The sequence below is a fragment of the Nyctibius grandis genome, chromosome 16 (assembly GCF_013368605.1).
Source record: "Nyctibius grandis isolate bNycGra1 chromosome 16, bNycGra1.pri, whole genome shotgun sequence".
NCBI lineage: Eukaryota > Metazoa > Chordata > Aves > Nyctibiiformes > Nyctibiidae > Nyctibius > Nyctibius grandis.
Genome location: NC_090673.1, coordinates 2858186 through 2877211, shown reverse-complemented (window position 1 = coordinate 2877211; position 19026 = coordinate 2858186). Strand labels below are relative to the sequence as shown.

At 49.7% G+C, this 19026-nt stretch overlaps 1 protein-coding gene across 1 annotated transcript in view; it reads right to left on the bottom strand.

The window, feature by feature from the left end:
* Positions 1–19026, bottom strand: part of GPSM1 (G protein signaling modulator 1) — a 75412-nt gene that overhangs the window by 19567 nt on the left and 36819 nt on the right. Inside the window, exons 10-11 of the mRNA XM_068413797.1 lie at positions 8019–8089; positions 6694–6873 (exon numbers count right to left, since the gene is read on the bottom strand). Of these exons, the coding sequence (XP_068269898.1) occupies positions 6694–6873; positions 8019–8089 (251 nt within the window). The remainder of the gene's footprint in view (positions 1–6693; positions 6874–8018; positions 8090–19026) is intronic.

Sequence of the window (19026 nt, the reverse complement as noted above, 5' to 3'; positions counted from 1 at the left end):
CCACAAACTGAACACGAAGATAAAGCACTACACAAACAAGCTGCAGCTCAGTGTTTACCTGCTCAGTTCCAACAGGACTGACACCAGCACAGCAGCCTCCAGGTGTCATAGGAACAGTCTTAAATTTAGCAGCAGCCGCCTCCCCTCTCCCTGACTCCTCTCTTCCTCTCCATCCCTCTTGCTCTCGGATTCTTGGAGCATGTTTACACCAGAAACTCTGACCAATGATAATGGCATAATTATACCCATGTAGCTAAACAAAACATAAAGGCTGTGGGATAAAGCAGGGTGTGCATTTGCACTGCCCTGGCACTGTGGGAGTTTACACATCAATGAGACAAACAGGCTGCCTCACCTTCAAAGAGAGGGAAGATGCACAGACAGCCACCGCAGAGCAGCAAAGGCTGCCTCGTGCAACCCCCCGTGTTCAAGCTCCTGAGGGACTGCAAGGAAGTATCAGTTTAATCTTCTCCCAAATAATACAAGACAACCAGGGCAAAGATGCTTTGGGGTCAGAGCACAAGTGGCTGGGAAGAAGCCCCCAGGGCTGTGTTTCTCCTCGCACCCCAGCATCCACCTGGCCAATTCTGCCATCCACAGCGAAGTCCCAGGAGATGGATGGGGGCATCTGGCATCCTCGTGCTGCCTGGACAACACAGGATTCGGCAGGACCTCCCTGCCCGGCTCTGCCACGGGCGCCACGCCGCCCTCCAGCTCTGCTCCCTGCCCAGGGACACCGGGAACTGACCTCTGCACTTGCAGGCCAGGCAGAGAGGCAACCACGAGCATCTCTGTGCATCGCTCCTGCAACCTGGCAATCCCTAGTAAACCATAGAGAGAAAACCATCAAAAGAGCTCTGGCAACCTGCCTTTGGGGCGGGGGAATACGATCTACAGAATTTTCCCTTCTTTTATGATTGCTTCTCACTGTAATCATAAAAAAGGTCTTATAAAAACATTTGTCCTAGGGAACGTTTGGCGATGCAGCATGCTTGCAAATTGTTCAGTGTCTAAATACATCAGCAACCCATCTCTGCAAGTCATCACTGCAATCAAACACGGCTCCTCTTGACTATAAATGGCCTTTGCTGAGGAGAGGGTGGAGAACAGGTCTGAAGAGCGAGGAAGCGCTCCCTCGAGCTGATGCACTCCCCCGGGAAGAGGCGAGTCCAGGTGAACGGGACCATTTCTAGAGCACGGATCCCCAAGGAGAGGAGAGGAGAGGATTAGGTTTGATCCTTACCTCTCTCCATGGTTTTTGCTCCAGCTGTTGGACCTTAACCCAGTAAAGCGCTTTAGCCCTTGAACTCTGGCACGTGCACATTGACCTCAGAGACTTTAGCTCGGTGCCGACGTTAAACGCAAGGCCCAGAAGTGGGGCAGGTCCCAGCCCCTCCCCAGGCAGTCTTTTCGGGAATACACAGCCCCCTTCTCCCATGGACCCTCTCCTTTTTCTACAGTGGTTGCTCTCTCAGAGAGGGGGGTGAGGGGGACACAGCCTCTGATATTTCTGAAGTGTTAGAAAAATCCCATCCTTCTAGTAACCCTCTAAAACAGAGCTGTTACCAAGTCAATCAAGAGCTGGAGTGTTATGACCTTCTCCACAGTGGAGCAGAGGTGTTAAATTTATGTGCAAGCCTTTGATATCTGCAAGCTTCACACGGTACAAAACCTTCTGCTTTGATGTTACTTTTAAAAGAGAGGAAACTCAGGTGTGTGGTGCCCAAGTCCCAGGGAGCACTTGGATGTGGCCACCCTCAACTGCAGGCACAGGGACCGAGCTCTAACGCAGCTACTTTTGCTCAGGGCTCTGCTGCAACATAGAGAAAATGTGACCAAATGTGTCTCACCCCCACCAGCTTCTCCCAGACCAAACCCACCTTTGCTCTGCCTGTGGAGAATCAGGCACTCACAGCCCTGAGTATCCCCATGGGAGCTCCAGACCTGACCTCAAAGGCGAAGAGGACCATGGCCTTGCCCCTCCCGCAGACCCAGGCAGTGCCGGTCCCTCTCCTCCCAGTGACCACCAGTCTTGTCTGGGAAATTCCCCCACTCCACGGGAGGGGTAAGGAAGCCCATCTCTCTGCCCTGCCAGCATCACGACCCTCCTGTGCAAGCTCTCCATCATGTGCAACACCAGCGTCTTGCACAGCAGTGGCAGGAAGGTCTGAGCCACACGGATGGACCTGCCACAGGCCCTGGCACGCTCTCCTACCTTACGCAGCACCTGGGCCATGGCTTCTCCCATCCATCCCAGCATCGCCATGGCTTTGCCAACAGGCTGAGCCCTTCTCCCGGGGCCCGACAGAGCTGCCAGCAGGGATGGGCTCCTCTCCATCCCCGAGCTCACTTTGCCTCCCTTCACTTTCCCCTGCCTCCCCTCCCCTCTCCTGCCTCCTCCCACGGGGAGTTTCCCAGCAGCTCAGTAATTAGCATCATCACCACCGATGCTAATAACACCACCACAGCACCCGCCATCCAAAGCTCAAACAACTTTACAGCCATCATCACGCCTCTGTAACCTCCCCAGGGTGGGCGGGGAAGCAGCATTACCCCATCACACCGATGGGGAGGAGGGAGGTAAACAAGAGGCAGTCGGTGGCAGAGATGGGCAGCGAACCCGGGAGCTCTGACTCAGGCAGCGGCACCCACGGGACCTTCCCGTCCCAGGGAGCTGCCCACTGCCATAAGGCCCCTTTGGAAGGAGGTCAGTGGCTGTGTTGACAGCAGGATTTATCCAGAGGTTACATCACTCACTCGCCTTGGGGCCTGGGAGTCCTGGGATGAGGTTTTTTCCTGGGCATCCCTGCCCACTGCCTCGGTTCCCCTCTGCAAAACGACCGTGCGAGAGCAGCACATGGGACCACGTGTGCAGTCTGAGGTCACGCGTTCTGATGGGACAGCAGGTATTGCGGCATCCCATAAAAGCACCTTAGATCAACCATTAGAGCTCACAGAATCACAGAATCAATCAGGTTGGAAGAGACCTTGGGATCATCGAGTTCAACCATTGCCCTGACACCACCATGGCAACTAGACCATGGCACTAAGTGCCATGTCCAGTCTTGTCTTAAACCCCTCCAGAGATGGTGACTCCACAACCTCCCTGGGCAGCCCCTTCCAATGGCTAATGACCCCTGCTGAGAAGAAATGCTTCCTAATGTCCAACCTGAACCTCCCCTGGTGAAGCTTGAGGCTGTGTCCTCTTGTCCTGTCGCTAGTTGCCTGGGAGAAGAGGCCGACTCCCACTCCACTACAACCTCCTTTCAGGTAGTTGTAAACTGCAATAAGCTCACCTCTAATTAAGGACTCGCTCTTTACTTATGGATTATAAAGAGGATTTTTACTTTGAGCATTCACAAAATGAGGAATCTGTGGGGGTTCTTGTCTGAACAGCCTGACCAGGGGAAGCTGCTCTCCCATCTTGGGTGGGGTTTGCTACATCTGATCAAAAAGGCTCCCGTGGATGGGAATTACAGCTTTTCAAAAAAGCCCACCACACTCCCCTACAACAGAGCGACGCAGCCCCAGTAGCCCCCCGACAGACAGGGACAAAAGCAGAACACAACACAATGGGTCGCTTCGCTTTTGGCAAGTACCCGCAAGATGACACTGACTTTCAATGTTCTGAGGTCTGGCCCATGCTACAAAGTCAGGCTGGCATTAACTGTCAGCGGGGAGCACCAACACAAAACAAAATTCACCTGAAGCGACCCAGCCTTGTCCACCAGAACATACTACAGAGACCTTCTCCTGGCAAAAGAGGCCTTTCTGGAGGGTCTCTCATGTGTGGAGGGGCACAGTCTGATGACAACCAGCTGGTGTGAGCCATGTGCTGGCTGGCAGGGCTCTGCTGCCTGCAACAGGGTGATGAACCATTTCCCCCTACGCCCGGACAAGCAGCATGCACACACTGCGGGGAGCAGGGCAGAATTTCAAATGCCTCCTGAGCCTCCCCAGCTCTGGCTTCTGTGGAGCTCCTGGATTTCTGCAGGTGTTTCAGAAAACTTTAGGAAAGGAGATATAAATACACCTGCCTTCGCTTTGTGGGTGCACAGGCAGCGGCAAAACCTCGCTGGGGGCTCTGGCCTTCTTGGCAAGGAAGGATGGCAGGATGCCCTGCTGAGAGCAACGCGGGGAGGCTTCGGTGTCCCACCTGCATTTTGCCAAGCAAACTCCCCTCTGCCGTTCAGAGCGTCTGCCTACAAAGACAGCGAGCCCGATGGTGCTGTGTAACTCTGTACAGCTACTGGTTGGAAGAAAAACCCAATAAAACACTTGTCACTGTCATTTTTATGGGATGTGGACTATGGTTCGTTAGATACCAAATAAGGGGCATTCTTTAAAACATAAGACAGGCAGCCACCCTTCTCCTCCAGCCACGAGCACTGCTGAGTGCATTGGTCTATTCTCTCTTGGGATAAACCAGGACATGTTTAGTGTCTGCAAGGAGGAAGATGTCATTTTTTTTCCACACACCGCTGCTCGGCGTATCCTGTTGAATTCACTCTATGCTGTTTCATGCCTGGGAACTGGACTAAAGAAGGACTCTCAGGGCTCAGCTCACAAATCCAGAGCAAGTGGGGAGCTAACACACACACACACTGCAAAGCCAGGGCACACAGGGAAGAGGCCTTGGGAGAACAGCTGGTGAAAGACGACGACTGCAACAGTCAGGTGGAGCCTGAGCCACCCCTCGGCAACAGCATGAACCCCAGGTGTCCCAAAGGCACCTCCTGCGACTGCGGTGTGCGTGTCCATGTCTTCACTCACTCTTGTACGGATGTTCACCAAAACCCCATGTGCGCTTTCATGAGGTCACTGGTGGTTGGCAATGTCCCACGGGCCCTTTTCTTAGACACAGCCTATGTGCTCACAGCTATACCCCTGAGGAATGCTCTTTGCCTTGCTCTTGATGGAGCATGGCTTCTGTTTGCTTTTTGGCTGTTTGAGTTAAAAATACAAGGCTATTTCTGGCAGAAGTGGTTTTTTTTTCTGCCTTTGTATTGCCTCGGATGCCCCTGTGCTGCTGTCTCCTTTTTGGCTCAGATGAGCTTTGTTTTTCTTCTCAATGATCATGTTTGCACCCGTGAGCAGTAGGAAATGCTTTTCCTATTAGACCATTTCCACGAGCACTGTTGGGAATGAAGTACGAGCTCAGAGAAGTCTAAAAAACACCAGTTGGTGTAAAGATCCTGTCTCCAATGGTCAGAGAACTGAAAAGCAGGAATGTCTGTGGTCAAAGAGGGATGTGTACACACACAGAGGCACACAGGTACAGCAGGACACGTTCTCCCCATGACCCGCAGACCAGGAACAAAGAACTTGGTGCTAGAAACACTCTCAAGCAACCCCACTCTACAGACAGGCTTCAGCCCAAGCTCTGCAGCTCAGACCCTTTCTCACCCAGCATGAAAATATTTTATTTCACTTTTCTTAAATGCCAAGAAAAAATAGGCCTATCTTTCCTGGCTTGGATTTATTCCATCTGGAATCACTGCATGATCACACACTGTGATAGTGTGTTACAGACTCAGTATAAACCAAGAGCTCAAATACTTTCAAGCACCCATTCAATCATTCAGTCTTCGCTGTTACGCTCCGTATCTCCTGGCAACAACAACCTGAGGACTTTGGGCTTCTCACTTGAGATCACTGAGTTCAAGTATCTCCAAGCCCCCTCCCACGATCCAGAAACATGCCATCGTTCGTGGGTGTGATCCCTGTCTCCAGGACTTAGAACAAAACCAACACAGCTGCAGGAAGCCTCCCCAGTACATTGTATTTACCACGTGTCACAACAAACATCAACACAACCGGAAGATAACAGCCTAACGAAGAGCTCAATTGTTCAGGCTAAAGACATCAAAAAGGCACATGGAGAGCTTCCCAGGGCACGGATCCCCACCACCTTCTGCGGAGCCAAGCACAGACTGAGTCAGAGCTCTTCAATACCCAACACAAGACTTGCTGCATGCCAGGAACCCATAAATCATTGATATCAGGGCCAGCTCCTCTTGCCAGCTTCTGCTCTTTAGGAAGCATGCTCCACCTAACTTGCTTCCAAAGAGAAGCTCCTAGACAATGACTTTCTATAATCTCTGCCTAATAACTGATGAACTCAAAGAGCCACTCTGCACATTGCCACTCTGGAGACCATCAGTGTGATCAGGAGATGAGAGGGAACAATACCTAAGGTCCCAGATTTGGCAAAGGCAACCAACATTTTTGGTTGCTCACCAAAAACCTAAAAAGGGCTCTGTTTCTTGAAGGCAACAAGCCCACTCCTCATGAGCCCCAGGAGGAGGATCAAGGCAGGCTCCACACTGCTGTGTTCTTCTGGAATTCAAAGCATCACACCCTGACAGTCCCAGACTCAGGAAAGTTCAGGTCTGAACTTTCATCCCTCAATAGAAGGTTACCAATACCACCACTAAATACCAAGTTCTCATAAACCAGTTCATGATGGAGACCGGTACCACTGTTCTGCTTAATGGACAGTGAAGCTGAGGCTCAAAAAGGCAAAATGATTTGCCTACAGTTGCCCAAACAGTCAACAGCAGACCCAGGTGCAGATTCTTTTCCAGCCAACAGGCCACACTGCCACCCCCACACCAGGTTAGAAATGAGGTAAGAATGAACATCCTACAAGAAACTCCCAGATCAGTAGTGGAGGAAAAAACATCTTCCTACCATCTGTGACACCTGGACTCGGACTTCGCTGGTATCCAGTGGTGATGTACTTGACCCCTGGGACTTTCTCTCTGAACTGGATTGGTGCTCCCGGTATTTCTTTGACCTTGCAGGTAATGACAAGAACTCTTTTCCAGAGATCTTCAGGTCTCCCACGTGATGACTGTCCCCATTCTGGTCCTTGGGAAAGCAAGAAATAGTCATTGCACAAATTGCTTGTCTCAGGTTTCTGTGGATATCTGTCGGCAAGTATCCACAGAAGCAGAGATGCACAGAAGCAAGAAGTTAACGTGAAGTTTAGCTGATGTGAGTTACCACTCATGTTAAAACAGGTAGGAGCCAAAAGAGTCAGTGGGCAGTGGGAGAATTAATAAAAATACGTAAGTGCGTTTGGCATTTAACTCCCAAAGAGAGTAAATTCAGGGAGAAGCTTTTGTCCAGCCCTCCCAGTGCTTACTGGAATGTTTAGGCACCCAAATGGTTTTGCAAGCCTGAGGTTGTTTCCCATTGACCATCTCCACCTACCTGCAACTCGGGCGAGTTTTTTCTCTCTGTGACTCTTGTGTAAAAGGGGAAATGCTCCCTGGGACGCTCAGGAGAGCTGTGCCTGGGAAGCGCTGGATGAATGTAAATTATTTGTGCCAAAGACATTCCAGAAAGGCCGAGCACGGCTGCCTGCCTGGCCACCTCCTCTGGGAACGGGCACGACTGAGCCCCGTGGCAGCACCAGTGCCTGCTGCGGGGCAGACTCAGCGATCCTGTGCAGGCTTTTCTGAGAAACTTAAATGATTCCCATAGGTGGAAAGGCTCAGTGCCTCCCAGCTGGCTGCAGAAACAGCCTTTGCCCTGGGGGAGACTGAGAAAACGCTGATCTGCTCGGATCTGACATTGCCAGCGGCGAACCGGAGCAGAGGCAATCCTTGGAGCCCCTTGGAACAAACCCCTCCGCCTCCTGCCATGCACCAGCTCCTGCTTCTCACCTCTGCTTCCCTACCTGTGCTGAATGCAGCACTCCGCTGGGCTAATAAGGTGCTGAGATTTGCCACCAGCCACTAAAGGGGCTAAAACGCTAACGATTACCCTCTCCACAAAGGGCTGCTTTTTCAAAAAAGCATAAAAGTGGCTTTTTCAGCTTTCAGTTAAGTGCCTTTTTAGTTAGACCAGCTGTTCCTCTCCTCCAAGCTCTCCAGAAACCCTCTTTGGTTAATCCCATTGACTCCAATGATATCTGCTAATTGCATACTTGCCTGCAAACGAAGCCTGTCAACAAGCCATTACAGATTCCTACTGACATTTAATCTTTGAGGCCAGACATCTTTGCTTACCTTTTCAGAAGGGAACTTCAGGAGGTCTAAGCTGTCCATGCTGTTCCTTTGGAGTCTCTTTGGCCTGGCTCCTGCAAAACAACGCACTCTCGCATCAGGAGGGTGTCACGCACCGACAGCACTAATGTCACACAGATAAAATTCAAACCGGGGCAGACCCTCCGCTCCTGTTAACTACAAAGTCAAAAGGACGAGATGCTGCAGCTGTGCTGTCCTTGAGATTCAAACGTGGTTTTTTCCCTGTATTGTTTTGGGTCTTTTTCAAAGCACTATCACAGCAGAGTCGGCAGCAGCGAGGGCTGCGTGAAGCTTCTGCTCTCGAACCAGTGGCTGGGACACACTACGACCCTGATGTCAACTGCGGTCTCTGGAATTCAGGAATTACAAACCCCACTCTAAACAACAAAAGTCAGAGGACTGACATTGAGAAAAATCATAATAAAAATATAGTTTAATAAATTTGTTGCTTTATCTTCATGTTTTTAACTTAAAGAATGTATCTGGGACTCAGCTTTGAGCTTTTCTCTACAGTCACGAGGGCTGGAAAACTAAGTGAAAGAGCAAATATTTTCTATCACAGGCCCAACCTTAAGGAGAACAAAACCTTGCCCTGAAGCCAACAGAGAAATCAGAAAATATGGCAGCATTCATCATATTTATTTGAGATTTCATAAAATTCATTTTAATGTAGTATTCTAGCAATAACAGAGTGGACAAAACACAGTTCAGCTCTGACTCCTGCTTTCCAAATTCTCCTTACCGCCACGTCTCCATCCAACCTGCTTCCAGCTTCTATTGCCTTGCTCACTAACCCAGCCAGGACTTCCCAAACAGCCCTGGGGTACCTTCACCACGTCTGGGAAAACTTCTGCCCTTTCACCCTCCCGCTCCCCTTCCCTGATCTTTCCTGCAGGTTCAGTTTAGCTGAGCACCACGTGACATCCCCCCAGCAACACCAAACACGGCAGAAATGAAAGCTTTGGTCTCCAGGTCCCATGACAACTTCCAAGCTTCAGGGGAGATCCTGGGGGAGGGTGTGAATGAATGCATGTGAACTGAAACCCATCCCCACGCTGAGCCCTGAGAACGGAAACCACTGAGCGTCGTGTGGTTCCTGCAACAGCAAACTCACCAAACCCAACGATTCCCCACTTTCCCACCACCACCTAACAGCACTGTTGCACCTTAGTTATAAATGACTTAAAGTTAATTTCACTCCCTCGCTACTTCTTCGCTACCCTAAAGCCATTTACTTCTTGCAGCCATAAAGACTCAAATCCACAAAATATTTCTGCAGGTTTCTGTCTCTCTACTCCAAAAAGCACATTAGCACCAGCTTCATTGTAAGGCGACTTCATTACTAGGCTTTGAGTTCAGAAGGGACCAACATCAGGGTTGGCGAATAGGTGCAGAACAAATACTGCTGTGAATACCCAGCAAGGCCAGAGAACAAGGAAAACGTAACGACACGCATTTGCCATCCCTACCAAACCCTACCCCCTTCCGCGCTGCAAAGCCAGTTGCTCACTTGGCAGCAGCTCAGTAACAACAGGATTTGATCCCGGAAGGTCAGCGATTGCTGCTGACCCTGGCAAGGGTTCAGACACAGGGCTGCCTTCCCTTTGGAGCAGGCAGGAAAAAAGGACATTGCTGCCCTCAACAAAGCAGGCAGAACTCTTGATTTTACCATTTTTATTTCAGTTCTTGCTTATGTTTACTAAGATATCTACAGTTTCTTATGTTTGCTGACATATCTCAAGCACCTCCTGCGAGCAGGTTGGGAAAGCATCATGCTGTTGGATGCCAATGAAACAACATGGTTATTTGGTAGCTGAACACATCTATTATCACAGGCTGGATGTGCACTCAGCCATGAAGACAGCTGAAATGATCAAGCCCAAGCCCTCTCCCACCATAAAACGGAGAGCGCCGCACCGCTCTCGGTGGGTAGGCACAACCCACCACCCTGCCACAGAGACCCCTTCGCTCCATCCAGGACTTCTCTTCCCTGTGCTAAATGCCACCCAAGCTTACACTCCTCAGGGGCACCAGTGATACCACTTTTCAGCTGGGAGGATCCAGAGCTCTTACATAAAGCTGAAGTCCTGTACCAGCTCAGTGGGAGACACAAGACACCCCACACCCAGCTCCCATCGCTCCACCACGCTCCCACCAGCAACTTGTGGGCATCAGCAAGCAGGAGGTGGCTGTGCATGGCATGCCAGCCCCAGGTCTCCTCCTATGCTGCTAAATGAGCGAAGGGCTTTTGGCTGCTGCCACGTCAGTCAGGCAGGAGCTCAGCGAGGGGAAGGCAGCGGCGGGTTGTGCCCAGTGGCTCCCGGTTACGCACGATGATGTTCTGGACATTGCTATAGCTGCTCACGGCTCTCAGCTTCCCTCGGCATAACCTACAGTCTTATGTGCGGAGCAGTGAGGTGGGTCTGGAACAAAAGACACCTACAAACACTTAATCAGATGGTACATTTGGGTTTCAAAGCAATGCCCAAGAGGCGAGGCCAGCATCTGGAAACGAGCGTGCCTCACGGCGGCTTTTAACGGCCACTTCCAGGAAAGCAAGAAAGAAGCGAAGTGTGTCTGATTAGATAAACACACATCATTTCCAGCAGTCTCGAGTGTCGTTAATTATACACCTCCCTCCTCAGGTGCTTTTGTACATTTGCAATAGCATTAAACCGCTGGCCAGAAACCATTAATCTCTGATCTGAGAAAACCTGCCTTCCCCTTTGTTAATTTAATACACGTAGTCAGCTGAGACTACCCCAGCAATTAGGGCGCGCAGAACAATTTGTCTTTTTCAGTTGTTTTGATGTTGGTGTTCCTCTGTTACCATGTGGATTTCACATCCAGTTGAGGTAAGAGAGGAAGAAGTTAGGAGTTACAAACTCAACTTCAGAGCCATCCCACTCAGGTGTTTTCTTCCCAAAGAAAACACAACCAGCACCAGGGCCCAACGCTGGTCTCGCAAAACCCCACGGTTCTGCCACCCCCACTCCCCACGAGCTGTGCTGCAGGGGGAGCAAGCAGTGCCATTTAACGAGCAGCTAGAAGAATTAAGAGGCTACCTATTAATCAGGGCTATCGTAAACTGGATCGACACAGGCAGCAATTCCCACCGCGCTCGCGGGAGCATCTCCCCTTCGCTCCACAGCAGACAGGCTCGGAAGCCTGCGTGCACTCATCTTCCAGGAGAGCAGAGATTGCCATACTCACAAGCACCCCACGACAGAAGGAGTCCCATTAACTTTCTGTCTCCGACCAGGACATCCCCTCAGATGGCTCCAGACGTAACTCTCAGCCTCCTCCACGTTATTTTTCCCAGCAATACCTGCAGCACCATCAAATCCTCAGCAAAAAATTCAACTCTGCCTCTTTCTCCCCAGTTCCGATCAACAGCAGCAGCGTGAATGCAAAAGATGGAGCAGCTGAAAACCTGGGTCTGTTCCTCTGGAAGGTTTTTTCCTCTCTCTCCAGTATTTATTGGCATGTTTACCAAGCCTGCTGCAGAGTAACGGAAAACCTCAGGGGCATTTCTAAATGCTCTCTCTGTCTTTTAAGGTTTACTGAGGTCTCTAATAGAGCAAGTTGAAACCTTCTTGTGAACATCAGCTGAGCAGCGCTACTGACTGCCTGTATTCATGCCTTGTTTTCCTGGAGCTCCTCGGATGTTGTTCTTTTCAGCGCTCAGGCTCAGGATGGTTGTTCCTTTTAGAAATATTTTTTTTTTAAATCTCTCCCCCCACCCCACCCATGATCTCAACACCACCATGAACCAAGGTTGAGGTGTTTTGGGGGTTTTTTTTTTGTACTTTTTGCTTTTACAATTTGGTTCCTGAGGGGGGTTTAACGGTTTTCACATTCCTGTATTTTAAAACTCGATGAAGTAGTCACCTCCCTACCTGGAAGGGAGCAATGAATTCCAGGGAGGGAGAACTTTACTGCAACAGAGCAGAGTGGACGCTTGTGTGCTTGCTTGCATGCATGCATGAGACATCCTTGCTTCCCCCAGCTCCCTTACATCCCCTCATCTCAGAAATACTCCCCAACACTAACCCAATATATCCACGTCATGTACCCCATCTAGACACATCTCATGTTTCCTACTTTCCTTGGGCTTTTTAAGCTGATCAGTGTAGAGCTACACTGGGCCCTGCACATCTGATGGAGAGGTTAAACCAGAGTGCTGACATGGTGCACGCAGCAAGCCCAGCATCTTCTCATATCCCCTTGGTATCTGCCACCAGCTCCATACTGCCTGGAAGGGCAGGATCAGCGTGGTCTCCAGAGGGAAGGACTGTTCCTGTGCCACAGGCAGGCCCTTCAACAGGCAAGTCCTCAGTTTTCAGGGTGCAATTAGAGTAGAAATGCTCAGGTAGCAAAAATTCTCTAGCAGTACCTTGCTGCGAAGTGAGATGTAGCCACAGAAAACACAAGGAAGTGTTTTATCACAGGATGGTGATGGGATCATCCCATGTAAATTTGCAGTAGGGCAAAGCTGGGTAGACAGTGGGGTCAGAGTTCTGTTCCTCTACAGACAGACTCCATATCCAACTGGCTCTCCTGAGATTTTGGAGTTGACAAGATCGAGCAGAACATGTGTAGCAGCGACTCAGGGAGCCCTGCCAGGAGCTCTCATCAAGTTGACATGTGCTTTGCTAACTCCTAGGCTCCCCCCATCTCCAGCAGCTTGGAGAGCTGCCTGCTCCATCCCTGTTTGAGAAGAAGCAAACCCCCCCTGACGCAGATCAAGCGACAGTTCTATTTGCAGGCCGGGAACACGCTGTATCCCTCTGGGGTGGCTGTACCAGAGGAAGCAGAATTAAACCTGACAGTGGACTCCACAGAAGACCAACGGGGAAAGGTTGTGTGGCCCACATCACTCCTCTCTGCCTCCAGCTCTCCTGGGGGAGCAGCACACACAGCGCAGCGGCAGTGGTTACCCCACAGAGCACAAGCTTTGCACCACAGACAAAGAGAACACAACAAATCTTGGTGTAAGCACTTGTATTTTCATGAAAAGGTCATTTCTCTCTGTACCTGATTAACTGAGATACTGACTTGTCTTTTGGGTGAGTTCTTCCAGCCCAGGACAGGGCCACCCCACATTCGTACAGACCCCAGCATTTCAGAACCTTGATTTTGGCAGACCACTCTAAATATTGTTCAATATGATTAAATTAAACCAGCCAGACAGTTGTTTGGGGTTGAAGACTGGTCTGTAAACCCTACCAAGCTCAGAAGTGACACTAGAGATATGGTCCAGCAATCCGAATGCACACAGAGCATCTCAAATCACACGCTGCTGACACCTAATCAGGAAAGCTGTGTCAAGCTAGTGCTCCACTCTTACAGCCAGCTCTTCAAAGAGGAAAGTGGAACCTCTCCCCCCCCCCAAAAAAAAGCACAGCAGCAAGAAAAGAAAGAAGAAAAAAAAGCTGCCTCCAGTAGGACAAGCATCTCATTTAAGGCTTTAATTAGTCTTCAAGCACATAATGGGTTCTGGCACTATAAACCCACTTGACCTCTATTATTGCCAGCACTTGCATGATAGATGCTGGCATTTGTTTTCCCAGTTGTTACTGGGATGGAACAATACTTTTCTCTAAATAGAGAAAGCAAATAATATCAGTTATTTATGATGACTGCACCATAAATTCCCAGCGCCACGCTGTTGTGTGTTGATCCATGGGAAGGACCATCTGCTTACCCTCCCCATCCTTTAGACAGGAAAGGACCAGGGGAATCCTGGCAGCTCTGGTCCCTTCTGTGTCTGAGGATACGGCTCGATGGGCAAACCAACATTTTTCTCCCTATCAGTTATTTGAGGGCTTTTCTGGCTGCACAGTCCAGACAAAAGCCCAGAGCAGGCATTGCTTACAACGCAAAGGACAGTACACGTGAAAATAATGAAGTTGACCCAGGGCCAGGGCAAGCTGTGGGGAGGCTGTTTCCAGTGTGTTGTCACATCAGACTTCCTCAGGAACGCTTCGGTCCCATGCAAGGCCCTCCCCATCCTCAGCTCTCCATCGTCAGAACTGGGAGCCAAAAGGAGAGGAATGAAACCTCTTCTGCTGGGAAGATTCGGGCTCCAGCGTGTTTGCTCTGACACGCTGTGTTCATTGGCACACAGACAGCACACAGCTGAGCAAATATCAGCCTTCCAGACAGATCCTGAGCACTACAAAACCTTCTCCAGCATAACAATTTTGTAGGTTTTTTTTCTCTGTGGCAAAACTGTTCATTAAAAAAAGTATATACAATGTGCAGCAATAAAAAGAAGTTACTTTTGAATCAAGATGCTCGTCTGCCCAATTTGGCAGCAGATGCTTTGCGTATGTGTCAGCCGAGTTTCGCATCCTCCAGAATCCAGTCTGACAGCTGCACAACTGGCTGAAAATAACAGCGGTATTGCACATCCACATGGCACCCGGGAGCCCCTTGGCATTTGGCTGGCTGCATTCAGGGCGAGCAGCCAGCACAGAGGCTTCTCAGAGAGGGAGAGGGAATAAGGAGACACTCTGGACCACATGCCAGAAGAGCCTTCACATTCACGTGGAAGAGGTAAGACTTGGAGCAAAAGTCCTCCTTGGAGATAGAGATGGGAGTTACTTTCCCCCAGTGGGGGCAAAACCAACGTAGCTCAGGGAAGCTGCAACCTTTGAGTAACAAGGTGATCTTACATCTTGTAGCTTTACAAGCGATTACTAATTGCCAAGATGTTGGGCACATCTTTGATTTGGGTTTTCCCCTACATGTGCAACGGGCATTAGCTTTTCTCTAACTGAGCAAGGCTTATTCGCAAATAAAGTGTTGGCAACTCAGGGCAAAGAATTCAGTATTTTTGTGTGTATTTGCAGGATCTAGAAAATGCAGAGCACCCAACCATGCAACACCTAACAGATAGTCAAACACAAGCCTTGGAGCTTGTGGGAAGCTTGGAGCCATGTTAGAGGAGGTCTCCTAGAACCATAACCTCCCCCAGGCTATGGTGTGTCTAATAGATTAACAGTTGTGGGGACAGGAGGATTTTCTGGGAGGTAAACTGAACTGGGTGGAGCAGGCTGGGAGGAGGCATGTAGCCTCAGGGCTAACTCAAGAACAGCCGTGAAAGCCTTGGCAGGAACTTTTGGCAGGCTTTCCTCTAAGAGCAGGATTTTCTCTGCCGCTATACAGCAGAGCCTCATGACCTCCAATCTTCCATTATCAGCTTGTGTTGAACAAGCAGAGATCAAAAAGAAACTGAGTTTGAGCTAGAAAGTGACACACAGTAATTAACAGAGACAACATCTCCAGCAGCTAGACAAGCCCAACTACGGCAGCTGTGTCCTACAGACTGACTCAGGGAGGGCAAGAGAAAGAGCACCACACATCAGAGCTTCGCAGCGATCAAACACTCACAGTAAAATCCTCTAAAAAGAGGGGCAATGTACTTGATCCCTCCCCTCCTGGACGCTGTTGTGAATCAGTCACCCGCTGACAGCAGCCAGGCACTTCCCAGCTACTGGAACACAGCTATAGCCAGCCACAATGGGCTTTGAATTCATGAGCTCCGTCTCTACAAGCTGCCAGGTCTCTTTGCTAAGCAAAGGCCTGTTGTCTGAGTGCTTGTCCCTGCCAGGCTAGGGGCCAGCCTGGCTGCTGAGTACAGGGGTATGGCTCCTGAGGTCAGGCAAGAGGTAATGGTGACTCACGCTGAGGGTCTGGCCTTGCCTGGCTCAGTGAAGTGCCAAAGCAGACCATGGTCATCCATACAAAAGTCTTTAAGAGACAAAAAGTAATTCTAGCTGGATGAGAAAGAGACCTTTCTTCTTCTCGGTCCCTTTCTTGCTCTGTGCTGCAAGAAAATACAGTGAGCAGAGGCATCTTGTTCCTAATAGTAATACTGCACTGTTAGACAGATCATTGTAACCATAGGCATTTCCTACACGCTGGCTACCAAAGGAAACTGTGGAAAGTGCTTTTGAGAACCAGACAGCACACACCAGAGCTGGGATGGCTGCAGGAGCCTGGAACAGCAGCCAAAGGGAACTTCAGGCTTCCCAGCTCAGAGCAGGAGTTTGTGTAAGGAACTGACAATTTCAAACAAGTGAGCTCTCCCACAACAAGAGGTCCCTTGATTCAATGGATGGCTTTGCCAAAAGCCACGTTGTAACTTCTCTGCCACAGGCTTCAAGAACCCAGCACTTGCAGTGTCCCCTGGCACCAAGATAAAACAAGCACCTGAGTTTCATTAGCACAATACCTTCTCCTCCAGTCCTGGAGCATTTCCTCTGCTGTGAGCAGAGAAGCCTTGCTGTACTTTACACTGACGCTGGGAAGGAGACTCACATACAGAGCAAGATGAGAGAAGAACGTTAAATACTTCTTAATGCTTTAAGAAGAATATTTTAAAACTTCATAAAGCCAATACTGGGGCAGTCTGAACTGAGGGCTAAATTACTCGGTTTAAATCCAAATGACTCAGAGGTTCATCCCCCCATCGGTGCTGCCAGAATGATTTAACAGCTGTAACAGCAGCAGTTACTCAGATTTGGAAAAGACTCGTTAGAAAGATAATGAAGAGGCATCTTTTAGAAGTCCTAAATCTTCACCCAAGCAGCCCCCCACGCAAGCAGCACTCCTGTCCTTCCTGCCCTGCTCCCTTAAGCACCACAGCAAGGACCACCACAGACTCTGGTCTTTTTGGAAACCTTCCTGCAGGTCCCTCGCTGGGAGGCACGTGGGAACATTTGCACTAGCACACTCTGAGCTCAGAAGCTAAGGCTCCACTGAGCATCTGTTAGAGCACAATAAAGCAACCAGACCACCTTGCATTCTGCCTTCCACTTGGCCAAAAGGTACTCTGCATTAGTCAACAACCTCATCCATCAAAACCCTGCATAAGCAGGTACAATTAACCAGCACGGCCTCGGGCTTTCATTTTCAGAATGAAAAAACACTGAGCTGCAGCACATCAGCTCTTGGGGAAAATCAAATGTAGTTGAGGGTACTTAATATTAAGCAATTTCAATCGCTATGCTTACTCAGTGAGACTTGTAAGAACGGGGCAGGTTCTGTGCTGAAGCCGTTAGCGATGTGACCTCTGTACTCGTCTGCTGAGCGGAAGGCAAACGCTACCCAGACACTGAAACCACAGCCTCAGTGACCAGGGCTGTCCCACTGTCAGAAGGACGCTGGTCTCAGAGCACCACGTCTCTCTGCTGTCACTCAGCACACTCCTTCGAAGGGTTGAGCAAACCATGGAGGAGGAACACCCCTGTCACTGGGCAGCACCCCAGCCCGAGGCACAGGCTGGCACGGGTTAGCAGCACTGCCTCCTTCCTGCTTTGTGTCAATAGAGGGCTCGTCAATCCAGCGTGTTTCAGCAGCCCTAAACACTTCTTAGATACTTCAAAGATATTTAAAATAAGCAAACAAACAAAACCAAAGAGGCTGGGAAACATAAAAGCAGATTTCTTCTATTCCTATCTAATTGATCCAAGGGTTCAAAGATTCCTGTGAAGAAGGCAAGCTCAGAACTGCACTGAGGATGCAAAGACCCACATTCAAAGCCACACACAGCTGATTACTGCTCAGGAAAGAGAGGGGTTTCATGCCCACCCCACCACCCGAGAATACAACCTGCAGCACATCTGCCTCTCACACAGGGATGAGCAGCGCTCCAGCTCCTGAACACCAAACAAGCAGCCTTGCCTTGTGCCTACCCTTTTTCAGCAGAAGACATGCAGAGAGCAGGGCAAGCCAGGCTCACAGCCGAGTCCTTTCCTGCCCTCAGACCTCAAGCACAGCTGGGCAGCGGTGTCTGCGTACTGCAAACAGCACAGCGACCATGCCAGGAACCAGCTTACAATGCTCTGAAAGCATCTACATACCAACACCTTCTGGAACACCTGCATCCCTCCCCACCTACACCCAGCTGCCAGGAGAGGTGTTGCTCAGTGTCTCCTAACACTACCGCTGCCATCAGCGATGACGACTGAGGCTGACGTGCTGCTGAGAGTGGAAGAAAAGCAGCCTAGAGGCAGTTTTCATTTTGGAGAGACACTGAGGCTGGCCGAGGGCTGAGCTGGCTGTTTGCACCGTGGGACATCTCCCAGCACCAGGCAGCAGTTGGTGTTCATGGCTGCCTTCACCCCTACAAAATCACTCTCTTACAGGCACAGCAAGTCCCCTTACTTCTCTCCAAAGGCAAAAGCCTACCAGTACTCAACGCTTAACTTGCAGTGTGTGAAAGAAGGCAAGCTCAGTTTTCAGGGCCACGTTTTTGGGTGTTTGTAGAAACAGACACAACCTCTGTTTATTTGTTTCATGTTTTAGCTACTCTCTAGCTTCTTCTGTTTGTTGCTTTAAGCTCTCTGTGTTTGCATTTCTTAACAAGGTCGTTGCTTTCACAAGACTTTTGCAGCACTGCCCCACTTCCCTGGCCTCCAGCTTTGTCCAATTGCTCTCAGAATATTAATTAAAATCACAAAGAGCTCAGGAAGAAGAGCCAAAACAGCGGAGGAAAACATCAGACACTCCTTCCTCCTGCAGGCCCCCGTGGAGAGCAATGCCCAGGACTTAAAAGCAAAAGTAACCTGTGAAAGACATCATCATCTGATGGTCTGGCTCAGGGTTTCTCAGCCAACGGTACAGATTCTCCCAGAACTCGTTTGCTATGAAGCTTTATTCTACCTGTTTGATGAAATCAATGTGTTTATAACATGCCTGCCCTACCAGATGATTTTAGCATCCTTATGAATATGCAGACTTTTTATAACCTTAAGCAGGGAAAAATAATCTGAAGGGAAAAAAATTTGAAAGCTCTCACCCCAAGATTTGTTGACATCAAAAGGCACAGCTGGTTCAGAAGTCAACTTGAATTTTAACTCTCTCACCTGCTTCTTATTACAGAAACAGATGTTCGTCTTGCTGTAAATTGCTGCTATTAATAATATACACAATTATGCTTTTCTAATCATTTAATAGGTGCACAGGAGGGTACCAAAGT